The 23187-nt window shown below is 37.2% G+C and overlaps 1 protein-coding gene across 7 annotated transcripts in view; it reads left to right on the forward strand.

Moving 5' to 3' along the window:
* RSPO2 (R-spondin 2) overlaps positions 1–23187 on the forward strand; it is a 115295-nt gene that overhangs the window by 42443 nt on the left and 49665 nt on the right. For all 7 annotated transcript variants that reach the window (XM_027452603.3, XM_072034381.1, XM_027452602.3 and 4 more), the window contains 2 exons: positions 11014–11202; positions 21736–21879. In XM_027452603.3, the coding sequence (XP_027308404.1) occupies positions 11014–11202; positions 21736–21879 (333 nt within the window). The remainder of the gene's footprint in view (positions 1–11013; positions 11203–21735; positions 21880–23187) is intronic.

The raw sequence follows: 23187 nt of genomic DNA on the forward strand, positions 1-23187 counted from the left end.
TGTGACAGCCTGTGCATTTTTAGATGATTATAGCATGGGAACTTGAAATGGAAAGGTCTGGAACTGGTGACCAAATGAGTTTTAATCACCTGAGAGGTAGAAAAACAATGCTTTGTGGTCTCACTGCTGAGATCACCCTACCAGCAAGCATGGTATTATAAGGAAAGTAAAAAAGTGTTTATTTGTTTATCTTTGCAGTGTCTGCATTAACACAGTAAATAAACACAGTGTTTCCAAGGTATAGTAAGTCTCTGAAATCAGTATAATTATTTGTTCATAGTTATACTATCAGTATACGCATTAGAACTACCAGTATTTGAGCATCTGCTTATGCTTCCAAATGAGATTTCCAATGGAAGGCAGGTAAACTTCCCACTCAAAATGAACTGGGGAACATAGGGGCTATGAGCAATGAGCAATCATTCCCACCACCCTCTTCCTGCATACGAGTCCTACAAGGAACTCCTGGGCCTCATCCGTAGGTGAGATAGAACAGTTATAAGTTAAAAACATAAAGGTGAAACTCTACAATTACCTGAAAGGAAGCTGTGGGGAGCTGGGGGTCAGCCTCTCCTCACAGATAACTAGTGATAGGACTAGATAGTGATAGGACTAGAGGGAATGGCCTCAACTTGCACCAGGGGAGGTTCAGGTTGGAAATGAGAAGACATTTCTTCTCAGAAAGAGCAGTCAGCCATTGGAATGGGTTGCCCAGGGAGGTTGTGTAGTCACTGTCCCTGAGGGTGTTCAAGCAAAGGTTGGTTGTGGTGCTTAGGGACATGGTTTAGCAAGTAATATTGTTGGTAGGGTTGGACCAGATGATCCTGAAGGTCTTTTCCAACCTTTATGATTCTATGATTCTAATTATTCTATGCAGTCGTCTGCATGTTTGAATTTCTGGGCTTTGGGGAGCAACCATGAATCTCAGGTGTGATATTTTTTGTCTTTTTAAGTACTGGCTTTAGAGGATTTCTGTGTTCTACTCTGTAGCCCTGTAGAAAACTAAAGGAGTAATTAATGCCTTCCAATTTATCTTATTTAGATTTTGCAAGTTATCCTCCAAAAATGCTGAATGTTAAAAATCCTGTTAGCCTTTATGTTTAGGATTTCTGAGGCTAGTGTACATGATGCTTCCAGCATTTAATCAAATTATCTGGGGTTTGTAAAGTATCCCAAATCATAAAACTACTTGATGGAAGTTTATTTAAAGCTTATGTTATGGGTACTTTTACAGAGACTGAAGATGCCAGATAAGATAGGAAATTTTGAGATTGTAGTAAAGGAAAACTGCTCACAGCTGTGCAAACAGTACAGAGATGGGCATCTATTGGCCATATTTTGTTATTGCTGTTCAGGGTTCCTTAAAAAAAAAAAAAAAGAAAGAAGGAAAAAAGAAAACCCAACATGATTCTAACAGCTCATAAGCAAATGAAACAGAGGGCATTTTGGAAGGGTTCTTGTGTAATAGGAACTGAAGCAGCCACTCAGTGTGATAATACTGAAGCTGCCACTTTACAAATCAACAACTTGAATGAATTAAATTAAATGGCTGGTCTGTTAGTTGATTTAATGCAATTTCTTACTATAACTGAAGCGTATTGGCCTATAAATTAAAACTCAGAAATGGGATTGGCAACAGGTACATGAAAGTGAATCATATATGAATTCTGAACACAAACATAGGTATTTTGGGTGGCAAGGCTTCAAGATAAATGACCTGTAAAAGTGGCATTTGTGAACTTGTGAACCAGTTGGTTGGTGAGGCTTTTTTTCCCCTCTCCTAGGCTTGCTGTGTCACTGCCCTTGTACGTGAACATACAGGGAGGATTTTTTTGTTTGTTTGCTTGTTTTTTTAGTATATTTCATTTTATTTTACTTTGTTTTGTTTCTGTATGCACTCTGGCTGTGATGCTTGAGCCTTTTTTTATCCCCGGTGTTTCAAATATTAGTGTTGTATTACTCTGTCAGTGACAACAGGATGACCTAGGATAAATCTGGTGAACCTGTGAACAGCAAACAGCAATAAAAGCTAATGTTTCCAAGGGCGTTTGAACAGGGAATGGGAAACTTTCCTCTCTGTATCTATTTCTGTTCTAAATATTTAGGATGACAGGTGATAGTGACGTTTGTGACCTGCAACAGATGTTCCACAGTTCTGTGGGTTGGGTTTTTTTTTTTTTTATTTTTTCCATCCTGTAGCCAGTAATGACTTCCTGTGCATAAAATGTAAATTTGGACAGCTCTGGATTTCTAGACTGGAAGGACAAGTATAGTCACTGGGGAATGCTGGGGAGATGGAGTAACTCTGAGCAACCAGGCTTAGGAAACAATGCTATCCCATTTTCAGGGAGAAAGGAACTGTCCCCTTAGGAACAAAACAGAAAGAAATTGTGGAGGAGGATTCATAACTGAAATAGAACCATGAAGCACCATTCAATAGAGTTGAAGGCTCTGCAGATGAAGGTGAGGATTGATAGGCCATAAATAGCAGAAGTGGAATAGGGGAGTTAAATGTTTCCAACTGATGACAGATATCCAGAAAGTAAATTGCAAGAGATGTCTGTAAAAGATCTGGATGGTTGAATGATGTAAGATGGCTAACACATTTCTGTGATTGGCTAAGCTAAGAAAGAGCATCAGTAATGTTCTCAAACTATCTGAGCAACCAAGGCATCCTGAAACAAACATACCATATGTTGTCATTTTATTGTTAAGTAGGCTTCTGAATTTGGTAGCAAGTATCCAGTGTTGATAGTGTCTATGGTTTCTAAGTATTGCAGAATATCTCAATGTATAGGCTATTCCTTAAGACCTGCCTGAGTGCTTGACAGCAATGGTATCTTATGTGTCTTTACAGTGATTATCCCTACCACAGTGGTAGGGAAAACAGTACAGAAATCTCTGGAAGTATTTGGCCATGTAACAAAAGTGAAGTATTTTGATCTGGAAGTGGAATAAAAATGTGCTATCTTTGAAATATAGGTAGTATAAAGAGAAAGCTTCTGAGGCAAGAATAATCAGAGAACATTGTATCGCTAACAAAGGAATGAGGATTACAAAGGAAAGGATTACGAATGTTAGAGGCTTAAATGTAAAATTATGATATTGTAATATAATTAAAACCTCTAAAGGAAGTGAAAAAATGGTTTCATAATGCCATACAGATAAAATTGCCCACTTATGAGCTATTGCAATATGTGCTTGCAGCTCAGAAAGCCAATTGTATCCTGGGCCATATCAAAATAAGGGTGGGCAACACATCAAGGGAAATGATCCCCCCCCTATTTTATTCCACCCTTGAAAGACCTCAGTTGGAGTACTGCATTCAGCTCTGCAGCCCCAGCACAGGAGCAGGTCCAGAGGAGGGCCATGAAGGCGTATCAGAGGGCTGGAACACCTCTCCTGCTAAGACAGCCTGAGAAAATTGGGGTTATTCAGCCTGGAGAAGGGAAGGCTGCAAGGAGACCTTATAGTGACCTGCCAGTATCCCAAGGACACAGCAGGAAAGCTGTAGAGGTACTCTTTGTCAGGGAGTGTAGTGATAGAACATGGGGGAATTGTCTAAGTTAAAGATTTAGATTAGATATAAGGAAGAAATTCTTTACTATGATGCACTGGCACAGGTTGCCCAGAGAAGCTGTGAATACCCCATCCTTGAAAGTGTTCAAGACCAGGATGGAGGGTTGAGCAACCTGGTCTAGTGGGAGGTGTCCCTGCCCATGGCATCTTTAAGCTCCCTTCCAACCAAACCATTCTATGATACTGTGAGCATAAATTTAAGGAGATTTGTACCACAGAATCACAGAATTTCTAGGTTGGAAGAGACCTCAAAATCATCGAGTCCAACCTCTAACCTAACACTAACAGTCCCCACTAAACCATATCCCTAAGCTCTACATCTAAACGTCTTTTAAAGACCTCCAGGGATGGTGACTCCACCACTTCCCTGGGCAGCCTGTTCCAGTGTCTAACAACCCTTTCATTAAAGAAGTTCTTCCTAACATCTAACCTAAAACTCCCCTGGCGCAACTTTAGCCCATTCCCCCTCGTCCTGTCACCAGTCACGTGGGAGAACAGGCCAACCCCCACCTCACTACAGCCTCCTTTAAGGTATCTGTAAAGAGCAATAAGGTCGCCCCTGAGCCTCCTCTTCTCCAGGCTGAACAAGCCCAGCTCCCTCAGCCGCTCCTCGTAGGACTTTTTCTCCAGGCCCCTCACCAGCTTCGTCGCCCAATTTATTGAAGATTTGAAAATTTATTTACCATATTTATTGAAGTGAAATGCCACCCTACAGTTTGTCTTCAGAGGAAGAGTGGCATCCTGGGAAACACTCTGGGCTGTGGACAACTTGGAAGAGAGTGATCCCAGGTGTTTAAGGATCGGTGACCTGAAAATGATTAACGCTGGGTGATCTGCTGTGTAACTGCAAAATGCACTGGGGAACAAAATGGCTGCTTCCTATGCAGAGCATTGTGGTACTTGTGAGGCAGTATTTTTGTGGTCAAAAGAAGTTACATAATACGTGAATGTTTCAAGCGAGTAATATCTAGGAATAGTAGAGAAGCTGTATCGCTTCTGTATTTGGCACTGGTACAATCACTTTTCCACTGCTGAGTTCTTTTTTGGTGTCCATAAGTCTGTTGATAAAATGGTAAGGGATTGATCAAAGGACTGGATACTTTGCCTTGCGGTGAGACATTCTGGAATCTTGCTCTGTTTATCTTGCCCATGAGAAGGCTAAGAGTTGACCTGATCAGAGTGTCTACATTGGGGAAAAAACATTGAAAAACTGTTAACAATCTGGCAGACAAAGATATAAAAAGGTCCAGTGGTTGTTATTTGAAGTTCAAAATTCCATTGCAGGTTTTCAACAGTGAGAGTGATTAGCCCCTATGATATCTTAACAAAGGTTGTGGTGGTTTCCTTGCCACTGAAAATTTTAAAATCAAGTCTGAGTGGTTTCTTAAATGATATGTTTTAGTAAAGCACAAGTTCTGTGGCTGCTTTGTACAGGGCAGTGGACTAATTGATCACAAAAGTCCCCTTTGACCTTGAATATCATAATTCTCTTAAATTAAGACAATGAATGACTAGAGTCAGACTAGTCATTTTTTTCTTCTTCTTTTTTTTTTTTCCCCTGAAGTTTTCTATCCAAAACTTACTTCCCTTCCCCCCTCCCCCCCCCCCCAGGTCTAATGAAAAATATGTTGTTCTCTTGGCCAGCCAAGAAAATTATTAATCAATAAGTTAATAACCTATTAGATAGGTTTTAGCTATAGTATATAATATTGGTGCACCTATATGGCTGTAATCATTGTGCCATTCTGAAGTCATATGCCAAGCAATAGTGTATTCTAGTTTATTTGCTTGCACTGGAGATATATGTATAGTATGATATATGCTATCTTTATAGCATTAACTGAATTCTGAATCTACTCTTTCTACTTTAAATGCAGCTTGTAATGGTGTTTTAGTTGCTTTGCTCCTCCAAGTTCCATGTGCACACCTCATGTTTACAATGATAAATGTCTCAGAGGCATTTCTGCTAGATTTGAGCTAAACTCCAATTATCAATGTTCATGTAGCTGCAATCCCAGTCAGGGCAAGTGTGTCATTAAGTGGGCTGTTGTACCAATAACCCCAGTTTCTGGCTTCAGAGAATTCAAAAGGCCAAAACCAAACAGGTAAGTAGTGACACAATGAACAGGCAGTGAGTGATTTTAAGATCACAATGAGCAGGCTATTCTGACCCTTTAAAGAAATGATGTTAAGGTAATGATGTTTTCTAGCACCTGTTCACTCTGCCAGGTCCTTGTCTTTCTTTGATTGGTTTTGTATCCATTTGTCCATTTCAACTTGTTTTTTACAGGCATGTTCTTGGGGTGAAGTGGAGCACTAGGGTTTGAAGAGATTTGTGACAGCTAGGAAGTGGGTATACAAGAAAGGCTCAAATTAGTAGCAGTTATTGTGGTGTGGGCTGCAAGACATTAAAATCCATAGGAAATCAAATGCTGTTAGTTCTCTTGCTCACAGAGCAACTTGTATTATTGTGGGGAACAGACTAGACTCATTTTGTACTGTTGGTTCTCTTGTGATTTCAAATAGTCATAACAATTCACTTTAAGCCATATTGCTGAAGTGGTTTTAATACATTTGATCCAGACAAGAGTTAAAGTAATTAGCTGACATTTGATTTTACTTGATATGGATCCAAACCATGAAACTTTGAACACTCTTAGAGTTCAGAAGTGTTTCATTCAGTGTTTGGGTATTAGTCTGTGTTCTCAAGTAACCTTTTCTAATGGCGTATTTAATCCCAGATTTAAAATAAAAAAGCAACACAGGGAATCAAGTCTGTAAATGCTTTTTATTTAAATACAGAGGATGCCCTATAATGTAGCTGTAGAAGCAGCAAGCAGAAGAAATAGAAAACACACTATCTATATAAAGGTGTGTGTTTGTGTTTATGTGCAGTGTTCACACCCAGATACATACCTGTGTGGCTGTACAAAACGTTGCTTCTGCTGCAAGGAGCTCACAAAGTTAACAGACAGCCAGAGCAATCATGTGCTTTGAGACCAAGAGGATGGTGCTAAGTTAGAGCATGTGTGCATTTTTGGTTTTATGATGTGACGACAGCAGCATTCTGACACTGGTTAACATTTGTGGGCCTTGTGGAAGGAGTGAGTTTTCATGAGGGATTTGGATGGAGAAAATCTGCCTGCCTGGCACACAGAGTCAAGGAGGGTGTTCCAGGCAGAGCTGAAATCGAGATGTGAGAACTGAGTATGATGTTTTACATTGCATATGATGCAACTGGTAACTTGGAATGTGATTGACCACGTTTTATAAGCTTGTTATTTTTTTTTTTCTTGCAGTCTAATAGAGAAGGGAAAAAAAAAGTTATGAAGAAATTCAAAAGGAAGTGTATAGATGTTCCTGCTGAACACAGAGGCATTCACTTCCTCATTCAAGGAGCAATTACATGAGAACTGAAAAAGCTATATACAATAAGAACATATTGTATTTGTTGTGTTAAAGCAAGATGTAAAGGGAAAACTTTCTGAGGGGTTGAGGGTTTTGTAGAATTTCATTATAGCCTGTGAGTATAGTTAAGTTGATATCTTCAAGATGGCATGCTTATGTGATGCTGAAAACATTGCTGGAGCATTTGATTTGTTAAAGCATGTGTTCAGTATCCAAGTAATTTAGCAGTAGAGCATGTCATGATTTTTCCTGCTATGGGACAAGTTGAACTGACAAAAAGGTTGCAGAAGAAGCCAGTATGCTTGCCATGAAGCTCTGCAAGAATATAAGCAGCAACAGCATGGAAGAAAGCTGTTTCTGTGACACACACTTTACAATAACTTACTGTATGCAAAATACTTTGAAATTGTTCAGTTTGTTGCCTAAACAGCACATTCAGAAGTTTTCAGATTCTGTCATAAAGTCTACACTCTTTATTATAGCATACAAATCTTGTTCTCTCCCCATATTTTCTCCCCTTATCATTGTATAACTCTTCACTGATTTTATTTATTTATTTATTTATTTATTTATTTTGGGTTGGGGGCTATTGTGGTAAAGAAAAGAGAAAATTATCTGATGTATTTTTAGTGTTTTTTTTTTTTTTTTTTTTAATATATATATATATATAACTTAGAAACAAGGGAGCAAGAGGAAAAGTCATCACTATGTGACGACTGTTATCCAAAATCAGTGTTATCTGTTATCCAAAATCACTGTGTCTAATAATCAGACATTTAAGTAGTAATACATGTGCCTCATCTATAACATGAGGATTTCAGAGCAGTTTGCTAGTTTTAATACTGAACCTCATAACATTTGTATCAGAGGAAAAACTACAGGCAGAGAAATTTTCAAATTTGTTAAGGTAAAGAACAGGCTAGATGTGACAATCTGGGAAACCTAAATATGAGATAAAATTTGGGGATAATTATGCACAACTTACAAAATAGCTGTTACTGAACCATATCATATCCTGTGTTGTTGACCTGAAGTTGTGAAAGATTTACCCTTCATCTCCTAAACAAATAGTAACACAAAGTAATGGAGAATCATTTTTATGCTATTAGCTCCATTTCATGTGAGAATATGCCTGAACATCTCTGAAGCCCAAGTAAGTCAGCATAATTAAATTTGTCTGCAGAACAAAGGGTGAACACCAAAAGCATCTTACCAGAAATAAAGAAAAAAAAAAAAAAAAAAAAAGAGAATAACATGTGGACAGTCATAGATAAAGGAAAGGTGGACAGTAGAGTCAAACAGAGACATGTTTTGTAGCCAAGAAGTCTGAATTTTGTCAGGGGTCAGTGAGGGAAGGGGATAAGACCAACATGGACATTACAAATATATCTGCTCCAGACTGTATCCCTGCTTCCCAAACCACACTCTTGAGAATAGTAGCCTTTAGTTATGTCCATGCTGTTTAACATTTGGCCTCGTATTTCTTCTTGGCCCCAGATGGTTGTGTTAAGTCAAATCATATATATGCTTCTCTGTTCAGCTTCTGAAATAATGCAAGGATCATACTTTGTGCTTAGATAGTGTTTTTTTTTTATGACAGGTCTTGCTTATTGGGTGGTGTGAGTCTATGGGGCACCCCTAATGAAAGTTGTACCGCTGGTGTATGGGGGGACTCCTGCACAAAACTGCTAGAAAAGGGTGTGAGGACTGTGAGGACTGTGTGGCAGAGCTCTGCAGGCATCATGCTGCCTACTTGGTGGATTCCCCAGAGCAGACTCCCCAGAGGTATGCGTGGCTTATGTTGTGGAAAGAGTTAGCTTACTCCAAAAGAGAGCATAGGGATAGAGTGACAGTTGCACAAGGCGGACATGCAAGGCTGAAACCTGGAGTGAAGTGGGGGAGCTGGCTTCTTTGATGACAATATTGTGCAGCTGCTCAAGAGGGACAGAGAGGAAAAACATCCTTGATTTGTGGTAGAAACAACATGCTGGATATGAGATCCTGACTTCTGGTGTTTCAAACTCCAAAAATTTCTGAGTGGTGAATAAGTTTAAGTATCTTGCAGCTTTACTTTTGCTTTGTTCTTTTCAATTCCTTTGTTAAAGTACAGGCTTCTGTGAGGAACCTTGAGCAAGTTGAGGTACAGATTTGCTGAGAGTCAGATGCAAGGAGACTAAAAGGGGACCCAGAGGTCTACGGGATTGCCCACCACGTGTTAAGCAACAATTGCTTTGGAGTACATGGTCACATATTAATTGATGTGGTTACAGAAAGGCAGTCCCTGCTGACAGTGAGATGAGGGATGCTTTCAGGCCTAGCTCATCTGTTTGTTTCCCTTCTTGTATGTCTTTGAAGAATGAGAGTATTTGCGAGATGAACCATAGGAAAACTTAAATCAGAGGTCTTGTGGACAACAGGATGTGTGCAATGTTCAGGGATTTAAGGCAGTTGGTCTTGTAGGATGTGTCATTGCAAAGGGCTTAAAATAGCTGAGGAATAGCAGTATGTGTACCATAGAGGATAAGGGTTCGATTCCCATCAAGAGAATCTCAGAACATGAGCCTAGTGCCAGAGGACTCCAACACTCAGAAAGTGTCCCACTGGCCGAGCCGTTTCATGCCAGATTGCTTGGTTCCTTGTCCTGCCTGCCACCCACCAGGAGTGTTTTGCATAAGATAGAAACTGACTGCTGTCGTACTGAACTTGGAGAGGCATAGTGGGGGGCACGGAGCAGTGAGGGAGTGAGAATGTGGTGTGCAGATGTGCGAAGGTGAGAGTAAAGCTTATCAGCTACTGGTTCCAGAGGGTGGTGGGCTTTTTCTTTTCTTCTTTTCCCAGCTCTGCTGGTGAAGTCAGACATTGAACAACCATTTTTATACTTCTATATAAAATAATATTACTGGAGTACTATGTTAGGGTGTGGATACTTTTAAATACTTTAAAAATATAGCAATTAAACATACTCCTGCTTTTGGCCAGCTGCTGTCAGAGTGGCCTCTATTAAAAAGATGTCGACGCCTCAAAGATACTTTCCTTCTGTTGCATAATCTCTCTCTCTCTCTTTCTCTCTCTTTCTCTCTCTTCTTTCTTTCTCCTTTCACAGTAAACCAGGTTCAAACTGGCAAATTTCTGTGAGGTCCTGTGGCCAATTTAATATTTAAAAAGTCCTATTAAGTTATTCTGGTTTCAGGAACATCTTGAGCCATCGTTCCTCTGCTAACCTGCTGTGCTGACTCAGCGCCTCAGAACAAGTTGAGTGCACATGGGGGCAGGGGCGTGTTCTGTGACTCTGGAGAAAGGCAGGGTACTAAAGATGCTGTTAGGATTTGTGTTGCAGTATCACTCAAGTCATAAAAACAAACAATAAAACAATTTAGATGAAGACATAATAGCTGTTGACATAAAATGATAATTGTATCTAAATGTAGCATCATGTCTGTGCGTATTTTTTTTGACCCATTTTGTCTAGAAACTTGTAGATAGTTGCACTAACACCCTCAACAGATATGGGGTGTGCATTGCTAGTATTGTACCTGTTCTGCAGAGGTTTTTGCTGCTTAAGTTTGCAACTTAATGTTGCTCTCTGTTCAGGAGCAAGAAATTGCTGTGGTTTCGGTGCTGTATTTCAATGGAAATATCATTCCAGGTGCATAGATCAGGGTGCTGATATTTTTATATTTTGCTGATAGTTTGTGCTAATATGCTCAGGTTCAAACTAGAATTCAGCATATGAATTTTATTTGTGTTGTAATTGTGAATTTTGTATAGCTGGGTCTTCACTTGCTTGTAGCTTTATTTAAAAAGTGTGTAAGTTCATTAAATTGCCCTACATACTAGTGTAAAATACAGAGATTACATTTCTTTTTATTCACTTGCCAGTGCAGATGTGTGGCAGTGAGTGTAACCTTTCTTTTAAAACTACTTGTAATCATGCAGTAGATAACTAACACTTTACAGGAAAGAGGACCTCCAGCCAAAATAATTTCTAGATGATCTTAAAGTGTAATTTATTTTCTTATTTTGCAGCTAGCTATGGACCAAATCCAATTTGCAAAGGCTGTTTATCTTGTTCAAAGGATAATGGGTGCATCAGATGCCAACATAAGTTATTCTTCTTCCTACGAAGAGAAGGAATGAGACAATATGGTGAATGCTTGCATTCCTGCCCATCGGGGTACTATGGGCTCCGAACGCCTGATATGAACAGATGTTCAAGTGAGTTGTTTTTTTTTTTTTGTTGTTGTTTGTTTGTTTTGAAAGTTTACATTCACTTTTTATAGGAAGGCCATAATTCACACTCGTTTTTAAAATTATATGTTGTGGAACGTAATGATGTTTTTACAGATGTCTTAAGATCATCATAAAACTTCTTTCTAAAGAATGTCCTGGCTCATGCCAAGATTTGTAACATTCAGTAAATTAAATTGTTATGTATTAACCAGTTTTTGTTGTTGTTGTTTTTATTTTAGTTATAGAGAAATTTATGAAAGAATGATGATTTAAGCAGATATTCTTGGTTTTAACAAAAAACAATTCCTATTATAGGAAAATAAAAAAGAGTAAGCATTAATTTAATAATGACTCATGTAGGAACTAGCCTAGTTTATGCACTGAGATATGGGTGGGCTTCCCTTCATGCTATTTGTTCCCACACAAATTTCAGGTGACCAGACACCTCACACCAGACATGTTTTAATATGTAAGTGTTGCTATTTTAATAAAACAGATGTACTATTAAAAAGAAACAAACAACCTTTCACTTTTAGCACTGCATTTTATTTGGAAATTTACAACCTGCTAATGTGCAACAAGATTCCTTGTTTGCATGTTTGTGCCTAGCAGCACAACTGTTAAAACCAATGAGTGCTCTGGTATATCTACACATTATTTCACCACTATCTGGCAGTTGTGCCTATTTGTATCGATTTTTCCATATGCTCATATGTGGACAATTACCCATATGGATTATTAATCATTGCTACTACCTCTTATTCATATTTTTTTTCATGTGTAATAGTCAAACCAGAATTAGGTCACCAAACCTAAGAACCTGAAGTGAAAAACAGCTTTTCTCTGCTTCCTGAAATAATCAAAAGTTCGTTAAACGTATGGCACTCTCCCCCTCAGTCCTGCAGCATGTCACTGGGATGCACTGTGTTGTGAGAAAGTGGGTGCTGTCTTTCAGATCACACATAATCTTGACAGCCATATGAGGTCATTCTGTGGCACTTTTGGCTAGAATATGAGCATTAACTGCAGTGCTTTGGCCACATTCCAGCCCACGTAATGACATCCCGCCTGTTTCTCTAAGTTCCCTGCGCGGGCTTGGTGGATATGGTGTCCTTCGCTTTGTGTTAGGTAACATTGCTGAGTGCCGCCTAATCTGTACCAGGTGGCTAGTTTTTGATGAAAAATTAAATGAGACTAGTATGTAGTTTATATATCCCTTCTGTAAAGCAATTTAGGATTTTGGCCTTCATTTTCATAACACAGTTGTGAATTCAGCAACTTGTCCACCTTCATCCTTTCAAAACTGGGCTGTAAAAATACCTTTGAATATTTTACAGTTTTGGGAAATAGATTAATTTAGTTATGTTAGCCTATACTGTGTTTGTGAGATAGGAAAAATTATGGTCTTTACTGGTAGTTGTTCCTTGCTTTCTTTTTTTTTCTTTTCTTTTTTTTCTTTTTTTTTTTTTAAGTTATTTGCAGAAGGTGGATTGTGAATTCAATACAACTTTTTTACATTTTTACCACTTACAGAAAGTGGCCTTTTTTCCCTGAATTACAGGATTGGTTTTGAAAAGCACAAATGTGAGGTTGTGTCCAATCCATACTGGCATGTGTTGAGTACTGCATATTTAACTCACCCTCATGCCTTTGACAGTCTCCCCCTCTGAGAATAATTATGCAGTTGCATTTACAGACCAGTTTTGGTTCCCCTCCAATGATTTTTGACCTGTATATTTTTGTTTTGGTGTAATCGCCAACTGGTGTATTTATAAATCATACCCACATTTTTGCTCTTGGTTTGGTGATCTTGCACGGCACACACGCTGCATTGTTGAAACACAGACATTTTGTGGATTCAAGCTGACTTAAATAAACATTCTTAAAAAGTAGAATAGGTTTCTTCCTACTTGATGCTAGATAGTTTTAGGTACAGCTAGTTACAGCCTATTGCTCAGATAGTATTATCTCAGCTAAAAATAATAAAAATTCTGGCAATGTTAAAATCCGTCTGGGAGTTACAGGGCTTAAATTACATAAGCTGAAATGATTTCTGCCCTATTAATGTCTTTACAGGCACAAAAGCTGTTTAACATTTTATTACTGGAACATTTGCCCATTTTTGTTAGAGAAGCTATAGAACATTTTTTTTTTTATGGAAAATGTTGACATGATTTTAAAAGCCAAGCATAGTTAGTGCCAAATGTAACACAATAAATACTACAGCCAAGTGCAACAGCTCCAAAAATTACGGAAATTTTGAATTTCAAGGCTAATTTTCTTTTCTACATGTAAGCAGTATGTGTCTCTTGAATTTGCTAAATGGTTCTAGACTGTTTTTCTAGTAACAGTGAATCATGTAATTTTTAAACTACTTGTCCCTAGAAGTCGATGTAGTGTTTCCTGCTGGAGTTGATTTTCATCTTGAACACTGAAGTATAAGAATGCAGTACATTTGGACACCAAATTGGAAAGTGTTGTGTCTTTTCTGTAAAAGCATGCCCAAGAGATGAGCTACAGTTTGTTAGTTTTCCAAGAAATTTTAATAATTAATAACTTTGAATTATACTCTTCCAACAAGAATTAAAAATATTCCAAAGAAGAAGAAGAAAACACAAAGAATGGAATGAAATCTGTCACCTCAGTGTTGGTTTAACGTTGGTCTGATTAATGTATTGAGCCTATCTTGAATGTTTCAACCTAGTCAGTATCCATTGTAATCTTTTTTGGGGAAGACATACTTACAACTTAGAAATTATACCTCCCTTCAGATTTGTCTGGCTACTCCATTTCCTTATGTCCACTTTCTTTCTCATTGCTAAATTTGTTATTACCTCTTCCATCTTAAGTAAAATAGAGATAAAGAGAAGCTTTTAAACAAATCATTTATTTATTAAACACATGAAATATAAAGAAATATGATATTTTTTTTCACACTTTGTTACAAAATTGTAAGGCATCGTTGACATTCGATAGCTTAATTATTCCTTGTGTAGTACTGCAGAGTAAGATGATTGTAGTCAGATAGAATTTATGTTCAGCTCCTGCTGAAATTGTAGCTTAGAAATCTCTATTTTTATAATAAAAAATAATAAAACAAAACAACCCCCCCCCCTCCTGCACTCCTACTGAGGCCACTTTTGTTTGGGATTTTAAATAGCTTCCATGTAGTTTGAAGCTCTTTTTCTTAAGACTTTCCCCCTCTCCTTACTGTCTCCTCAGTGACCTTCCTGAAAGCCATTTGATGTTTTGGTCTCTTTTTTCCATTGGTCATTCAACTCCATCCTCTACAGGAGCTGCTCATAGCATAGCTTACTTCAGCTCTGGCCATGTGTCTCCTACTCTTAGTAGTATTAACAGTCTTTGTCCCTCATGTGCCTTTGTCTTCTGTCTTCCAGGTGAATTATGAAATGGCTGGGTTTTTGAAATGTTTCCTAGCTCAGGGAATTCTGCAGGGGATTAGTGTAAAAGTTGGTGCTGGTCAATGAATAAGGCACTGGCACAGGTTGCCCAGAGAAGCTGTGGATGCCCCATCCCTGGAGGTGCTCAAGGCCAGGCTGGATGGGGCTTTGGGCAACCTGGTCTGGTGGGAGGTGTCCCTGCCCATGGCAGGGGGGCTGGAAAGGTCTTTAACGTCCTTTCCAAACCAAACCATTGTATGCCTCTATGATGCAATGTCAGGATGGCAGAATGAAGTTAAGAGTGGAGCACCAATGGTGTTTACTGAGAAGCAGAAAAATGAGAGAGGGAGTTGCAGAATTGTATTCTTCAGCTTGATCTCCAAAGGCATTATAGTTTCTCTACAATTCAGCTTATTCTACGTCATCTTAAATCAGGTGGTAGATTTACAATGGAAGGATAGTACTTGTTCTGGTAATGTTATGCTTTCTGTAACTATAGAATAAAATTAAGCTATTGTCAGATACATTCCTGTATCCTGTATTCCTGTATTCTCTCCTCTCCTCTCCTCCAGTCATAGCAGGCATATGTACCTAGGTCTACATTTAATTCAGTATCTGAATTTATATTTTGAACTCCTGGGCTTTTGATTCCTTCTCTAAAATATGAGTCTGTCAATTCTTATATGCTTATTTTAAAAGAAGTATTAGTGTAAGTGGCTTATCAGGACTGTCAGGAAGTCAAAACTGCTCAGGAAAATCTTTTAATATTACTGTGTTTCATCTGCTTAAAATGTATCTTTAATTTGGGCATGATGTGTAATCCAGGCTTTTTCCCTCCATACTTCTTTAATGTAGCATTTTATGCAGTTTTCTATAAATATTGAAAGCTTCATCCACCTCAGTTACATTTGTTTTGTGTGATATTCAGAATGAATATATGGATCAAAATAAATGAGACTGTAAAGTCTAAAACCAAATATTTTATTGCTGGCCAGCCAAGATAGGTTGCCCTAATCTTGACTGAAACATGGTTCATAGCTATTACTTAAAAATAGAAATAATAATAATAAAAATCTGGTGTGTATGTAGAAACAGTTTAGAAGAAAATTATTTCTGAAGTGCCATGGGGTGCTAAAGCTCACTGAAAATTAAAAAGGGGCATTAGCTCCTAAGCTCATAACTAATCTTTTCCTACTCTGTTTCAGTAAGAAACATCTAAAATGTTTTAAATTTCTGTATTTGGAATCTTTTTTTTTTTTTTTTTTTTTTTTTTTTTGCCAATGGCTCTTTTGAGGGAGATGTGAATGTGATCTTCTTTCTTTTTCTACTCCAGAAAACCAAAACATTTGGTCCTTCAGTTCTGTAGGTTTCCTGGTCATTGAGGTCCTGGTCAGCTGTAGCTCATGGAATTATATTTCTTTTTTGAGCATATTCTGTAGCTGTTCTAAAGCATGGAGGCACTTTAACATACTGTAATCTGCCTTTGTGCTGCATTGAAATGTCACTCACTCAAGTCCTTACTCTTCTCTCAGGTTAAATTAAGAGATTGCACAGTATCAATAGACTTTCCATTGGAGAAGGTATGTATCTTGTATAAATAAATAAATAAATACATTTCAGAGCTCTATTGAAGGGATACATTTTTGTTTAATTTTGTTTTGCCTAAATACTGAAGATAGTTCAGCAGAGCACTCTAGTCTAATTTCAGCCCAGTGTAGCTTCACCAGACAAAGCAATGACTTCTTTTCCACCCTTTCCCCTGAGGGGTGAAGTCATGGTACTGTGATTTTATAACCACTCCTGTGACAGTTTGTGACTACGCATAGACTTTGTAGAAAGTTAGCATTTCTGACTGTTGGAGTACTGCTCTTCTTTAGTTATCAATTTTTACTTTGTGAATACACATTTATCATGAAAGATTGTCTCTCTTCAGGGGGGTTAATATTGTTTTTGCCCATTAAGGTAGTTATAGTGGGCTGTGATCTATCTGTTGGTGTAAAAAAACGTGGAAGTTGAAAACTGCCCTTGCTGAAGCACTTAGGACTTTTGCCATGGATTTCAATGAGGTCAGAATGTTGAGCTTTTAGTGTTTACATACTGCTCTGGTGGGAAGTCTGGTGTAACATTTAAAAAAATGGCATCTGTTTAGAAATAAGCTGTGCTAATCAGACATACCACCAGATTTCTCTGGGGGTCCCTGAGTGCTTTTTGAATTCTAGATAGGTGAGGATGGTACCAGAGGAAGATACATCACTTCCACATGGGGATGACTTTCATAGTTTTATGTCCACTTCTGTGACTATGACTGAAAATAGACTCATAGAAAAGTTAGCATTTCTAAGTTTTGGAATTCCACTTTTCTTTATCTCTTTAGTTTAGTTTATTGAAACTGTACCTAAAATAAAATAAAATAGTATTTTATACATTTGAAGTGGAAGAATGGAAGCAAGAATGTGACATTACTTTTAGTGCTAAGACAGAAACATTAGACAGAAAATAGGTTGTGCTAGAAGAGATGAAGCATGAGTGTTATGAGAGTTCCTGACTGTGTAGTAGTAGTGGGTAGTAGGTCCAGTAGGATATAAGGAGACACAATGCCAAGCAGGAATAGAAGGTACTTGAGGTCTGATGGGAAGCAGACCCACTGCAAATCGAGTATCAGAGAAGGAAGCAGTAGGGATTCTAACATACAGGTATCTTGCTGCTAGGTGAATGGGAGCCGCAGCACCAAAGCACCTCTTCTTCACTCTCAGGTTCTGAAAATGTACTGGGTCTGGCTGGGATGTTAACTTTCCCTGCAGCAGCCCATACAGTGCTGTGCTCTGCACTTGTAGCTAGAACAGCAGTGGTATCACACCAGGGTTGTGTCTAGTGCTGAGCATTGTTGGCACAGCATTAGGACTCTCTCTAACTCTTCTAGGGGGTGGGCAAAAAAGTGAGAAGAGAAACATCACTGGGGCAGCTGACCTAAACCAACCAAAGGGCTATTCCGTACCATGTGGTGTCACACTCAGCAACAAAAGGTGGAAATAGGAAGAAGAGGGGAGGGGTGGGCTCTCCTTGTGAAAATGTCACCCTAACACCAGCTGCATGTGTTGAGGCCCTGCTTCAAGGGCATGGTCAAGCATTGCTCATTTGTGGGAAGTAGAGAGTAATTTCTTTCCTCTGCACTTCCACATAGCCTTTATTTGTTTTGTTTGTTTGTTTGTTTTTGTTTCACTTTCCCCCTCCCTTCCCCCCCCCCTTTTTTTTCCCCTTTAGTTATATTGTTTAGTTAATAATAATCTTTCCTTAATAATAATAATTATTTCCCTTTAATTAAATTATCATCATCTCAACCCGTGAGTTGTTCTTTACTTTACTTCTTCCCCTCCTCATCTAAGGAGGGGGAGTAAGAGAGCAGTTGTGGTATTTAGCTGCCTAGCACAGTAAAACCACTACAAACATTAAGGTGTCCTAGCTTCTTGTTGCCCTGCAAGTATGGTTGGCCTGCCAGAGGTGTGTGATTGCTCTTAAGGTTTCTTCTGCAAGCCTGAATTTATCAATTCATTCTCTCCTCAACCTCAACACTAGCCTTATCTTTCCCCCAAAGCCTCTAAAACTCCACTTCTAGACTTCTCCTTGCAAATTCTAAAATCTACCAGTTATCCCCAACTTTTCAGAAGCATATACACATTTTTATGATTATTTTTAGAGCAAAAATCAAAGCATTTCTGAAGAGTATTGGGGGTTGTGCATCATCTGTTTCTTTCTTTTACAGAAAAACTTGTGTCTAAAATCTTAATAATGCTCAAGGTGTTTTTTTTTTTTTAAGTTTGTATATATTTTTTTTTTTTGTGGTGTTGTAAACTTCTAAGTAGTCTTTTAAGTGAAAAAAAAACACAAAACAGTATACTAGCAACATCGTTTAGCTACTGGAACAGTACAGAAAATGAAATAAACTAGTGAAAAAGGCAATTAGATTTACAGCTAGCAAGTTAAATTCATCCTTTTGATGTCTTTTCCAGATTAAAAAATAATATCTCTTTTGTTCCGGTTTATTATAGTTGTCAGTAAACTGACTAATTAATTTAAAGTTATTTAGAAAAATAGTAAAGGTTTTGCTTCCCTTTTCCAGAGTTAGACATAAGATGCTAAGATCAAAAAATTAGAACAGTTGACAGCTATGGCAATTAGAAGAAAGCAATTCAGTATAAACAGTATAAATATAATATAAATGCAATATAAATAAAAACAATTCACTAGAAACAATATTTTCTTGTTTTCTTATTGTGTTATTTTGTGTAAAGGATAAAGCCATTTTGGAAAATGTTAGTTTTTTAACTATTGAATATGATGTCAAACAGCTCTTTAGATTTCATACCAGATTACACATTATGATACACAAATTACACAGATTACACAAATGATAGAATACAAAAAAAAAAAAGGAATTTAAAATAGAGTTCTGTTAAGACTTACATTTAATAACATATATGTAGATAATGCTAGTAAACAAAAACAAATACTAAGTTTAATACAGTTGTATTTAGTTGCATACCAATGTATCATAATATTGATAATGAAGAATCAGTATTCTTTAAACGTTCAACTAAAAATAAGTATGCATTCTTTCTCTGTCCATGTTGATAGCTTTAAAAGCAAAAGAGTTTTAAGAATTAACTTATTTTGATTTACTTGGCTCAGACACAGTTAAAATTATTTATTAATATCACATTGATTTAAAATATAAGTAATGCAAATTTGCCGCTAAAGCATTTAAACAATGTGATAAAATTAAGCTAGGCACCAAAAATAATCCACTTAAAAATTTTCTTAGTTTTATAACCACTCCTGTGACTGATTGAAAATAGACTCATAGAAAGTTTTGGAATACCACTTTTCTTTATCTCTTTAGTTTAGTTTATTGAATCTGTACTGAAAGAACTCCTTCAAGGCTTAGAGCTACACAAGCATCCTTCATGATTTGAAACATTACAAGTAGTACCTGGTAACCCCAAGCACCATGCTGGATCACTCTGGGGAATTAAAATTTTAGTGTCAGAAATCTTACAGTATTCCTAATACATTTTTTAGTATTTTTTCCCTAAACTGCATCTGATACAGATTAAACAATAGGTATTTGATATTTGGAGTAATTTATCTTTATAGGAAAAAATTAAAAATAAGTTGCTTAGCTGGAAATCTCAGCCCACTCTTAACCCAGGAGTCCCTGTTAATGTGTCCAAAATATAATTGTCATGGTAAGGGTTCTACTGCAATACGAAGTAAAATTGACATAGAAGGCAAAGCAAAGGATATAAATAGGATGGGAATTTGAAATACGATCAAAGAACTAATAGGAGACTGATCCATTAGTTTAATGCTTGAATATAAGGTATTCATATATGTGTTATGTACCCCCAGTGTAAGGTGAGACAGGATTTCACCTGATTAGCATGTTTATATATTATCAGCAGGAAATGTTTTCCATTTAATCTCTCTTTGACTCAAGAGAGTTCAAGTAGAATAAACTTTATATGTATTACTCCTCAACATAATTTGAAAGCAGTAGTTAAAACACTATTCCAAAAAAAAAAACAAAAAAAACCTACTTGCGTCATTTAGATATGAGGGAGGGTCACATGATGCTAATTTATCTTTTAATGTTCTGTTCTTCACCTCATCATTGGACTAAATGGTTTGGAAAAACCTTGATGTCTTTTCAAGCTGCCTTGTGTGTGTGGGCAAAAGGCTTTTTTTTTTTTTTTCCTGAATATTTAAACACACAATGTTTGATTCAAGCATTGCAATTGATAAAATATTTGCAGTACATGTTGAATATAACAAGCCAGATTTGCAGTTAACTACTTCAGTACACCCAGTACAGCAGAGCAGCTCGCCTTATTTTACCTTGCAGATGCATTAATCTAGGGAAGTGATTTTGCAGAATTATTGTGTGGGCATTGATCTTTAGTGCAAACCTCATGAAAAGGAAATGGTAAATCTTGGGAATTTCCTATAAAAAAGACTGTGGGTAAGAAACCAAGCTTTTGCTGTTGATGTGCTGGTAGGAGTCCCTTTGAGAATTGCTGGGCACTGGATTTCCTTGCAAACATGTTGTCTGATTGTGTCTGCACACAGCCTGAAATGCTTACCTTTTGCAGTGGGAAACTTCAAACTGATTTTTGAGTTTTCTAACCAAGGGTATACCAGTGTTTGAAATATGTTTTTTTCCTCTTTTCCATGCACTTTGCCTAATTTCTTGTCCAATGTCATAAGAAATCTTATCTAATAAGTGTCATGTTTTCCTAGTTGCTACAATAAATAATTTCCCACAATCACCCAGACTAATTGTTTTGGTATGCTTAAGATTTGGTGATTAAGTGTTTTGGTATGTTTTTTATTTTTTGGTATGTTTTTTTTTTTTTTTTTGTAAAAAAAAAAAAAGTTGTTTTTTAGGAAAATTCAATGTTTCAAAAGGCAGTAGCTATATTTTTATTGTTTATTATAGCTGTATATGTTTTGTCATTTAATACATTTAATATATTAATAAATATATATATAATTATGGATTGACTTCATTAATGATAGAGAGCAATTGTATGCAGAAAACTTGACTTTTTTACTTTTTTTTTTCTTTTTTTTTTCCTGATGGCACATCCATATGTGCAGATATGGAAATCAGACGTAACACATGAAAACATTCAGCTGTTTATTGGGTGAAGTCATGTAAAAAATGTGGATCCTTCTTGCAGGAATAAATAATAAACCAAACAAACAAATATGTGGACTATTTGCATACTTCCCAAAATAACTTCTGTCTTACTTTCCCCAATATCACTTAAACAGAAGGTTAGTTTCTATTTGATACTTTTCCTCCAGAAAGATTACATCAATTCAAAAATCACTTAATTGGAAGTTTTATCTACAGTTTTGATTAGAAAATAGGATCAAAAGGATGTAGAGGAAATGTGGTACATACAGTTAACTGATTTCTCTTATATAGTGAATGGATTTTAGGATAACTGTTCCTCGTTATAGTACTTGTGGTTTTGCGATTCTATTGCTTTATAAATCCTTTCATTTTGAGTCTAACTTAGCAGTGTCATTATTCCTTATGATCCTTTTGATTCAGGATGCAGAATAGAAAACTGCGACTCCTGCTTTAGCAGAGACTTTTGCACCAAATGCAAAACTGGCTTCTACTCACACAGAGGCCGCTGCTTCAGAGGATGCCCTCCTGGATTTGCTGCCTTGGAAGAGCTTATGGAATGTGTGGGTGAGTCTTCTAGCACAGCAGTGCTGCTGAAGCTACTCCTTTGCCAGGTGGCCAGGTTCAAATGCTGATGACAAATTTTTTAGGCTGATGCTTAGCAGTTCCCATCAAGAAATATTCACTAATGGATTGTGTCTGGATCTCTTTCTCCATAATAATAATATATATATATATATTTTTTTTTTCCCAAACTTTGAAATAATGCATTACTGGGAATGCATCTCTTTTCTGCATCAGGAAGTTATGTCCCATGAATTATCTTGTAACTCAGAATTTGCAAGATTTCATGAAGGACATTATTTGCATTAGCATTTGAATTCAATAACATACTCACTGAATTCTTGCCCTCATAAAACTACCTGATCCTCTTGCCTTTCAAAAAGTCCAGAACCCAGCGGCAGGGCAGATTGAATTGCTGTAGCACCTGGGCTTCAAAGTCATTTTTAATTCCTCTGTAGCTCTCCACAATTCCATTTAGCAAATAAAGGGAAGCAAAGGAGGAGTTTGATATACCAGCTCATTTAAGTTGCTGTATGGCATCATCTATGCACACTGGGCATTCTACAACAAACACTGTTGGAGGGGGAAATAAAAAATGATGTATACAAGTCCTGTAATCGGGAAGATGTGTTGGTAGTCACATCCATGTGCAGGACAAATTAGAAAGATGAGAAGACCTGGAAGAGAGAGTAATAGAAGCTGAAGTTGGTCTTACGCATTTTCACCGTCTCTTGATGCAAAACCACGGTGAATATTCCTTTGCAGGCTCTGTAAAATATATAGCACTGAGATCCTGTCACCAGCTCAGAGCTCTATTTCCTCTCTATTTAATTTTATTTTATTTTATTTTTTTTCCAAATGTAAACTAGCAAATTAGTGTGTTTAGTAGAAAGTTGATTTATAACTTTGAGCCAACACTGGCAAATGCTTGAGTCTCACAGCTTGGTGTTTTACCTTGAAGCCTGGCAACTGTCAGGACAGACTCCTTTCAAGAATGGTCCTTGTATTTCATGGTAGGGAGGACCTAGAAACGTGAACTCTCGAGCTTTGGAAATCTAGTTGACAACTGAATCGGATTTATTAAATAAAAAGAGAAAAATGTAAATCAATCTCATGATTTTAGGAGTGTTTCTGAGTATTTGGGACTGATATGCTGTTTGTACAAGCAGATTGATAGTCTGACTGTTTTATGCTTGAAATGATATAGACTGAAATGATTCAGATTCTGTAAAATATTTTGTATCCAAGTTTTTGCTGGTTAGCAGAAAAGCTTTTAAGTGGTGCATTCTAGTGGTGCTTTTTTTTTTTTTT

Source organism: Anas platyrhynchos, chromosome 2 (genome assembly GCF_047663525.1).
Source record: "Anas platyrhynchos isolate ZD024472 breed Pekin duck chromosome 2, IASCAAS_PekinDuck_T2T, whole genome shotgun sequence".
In the NCBI taxonomy this organism is placed as follows: Eukaryota; Metazoa; Chordata; class Aves; order Anseriformes; family Anatidae; genus Anas; species Anas platyrhynchos.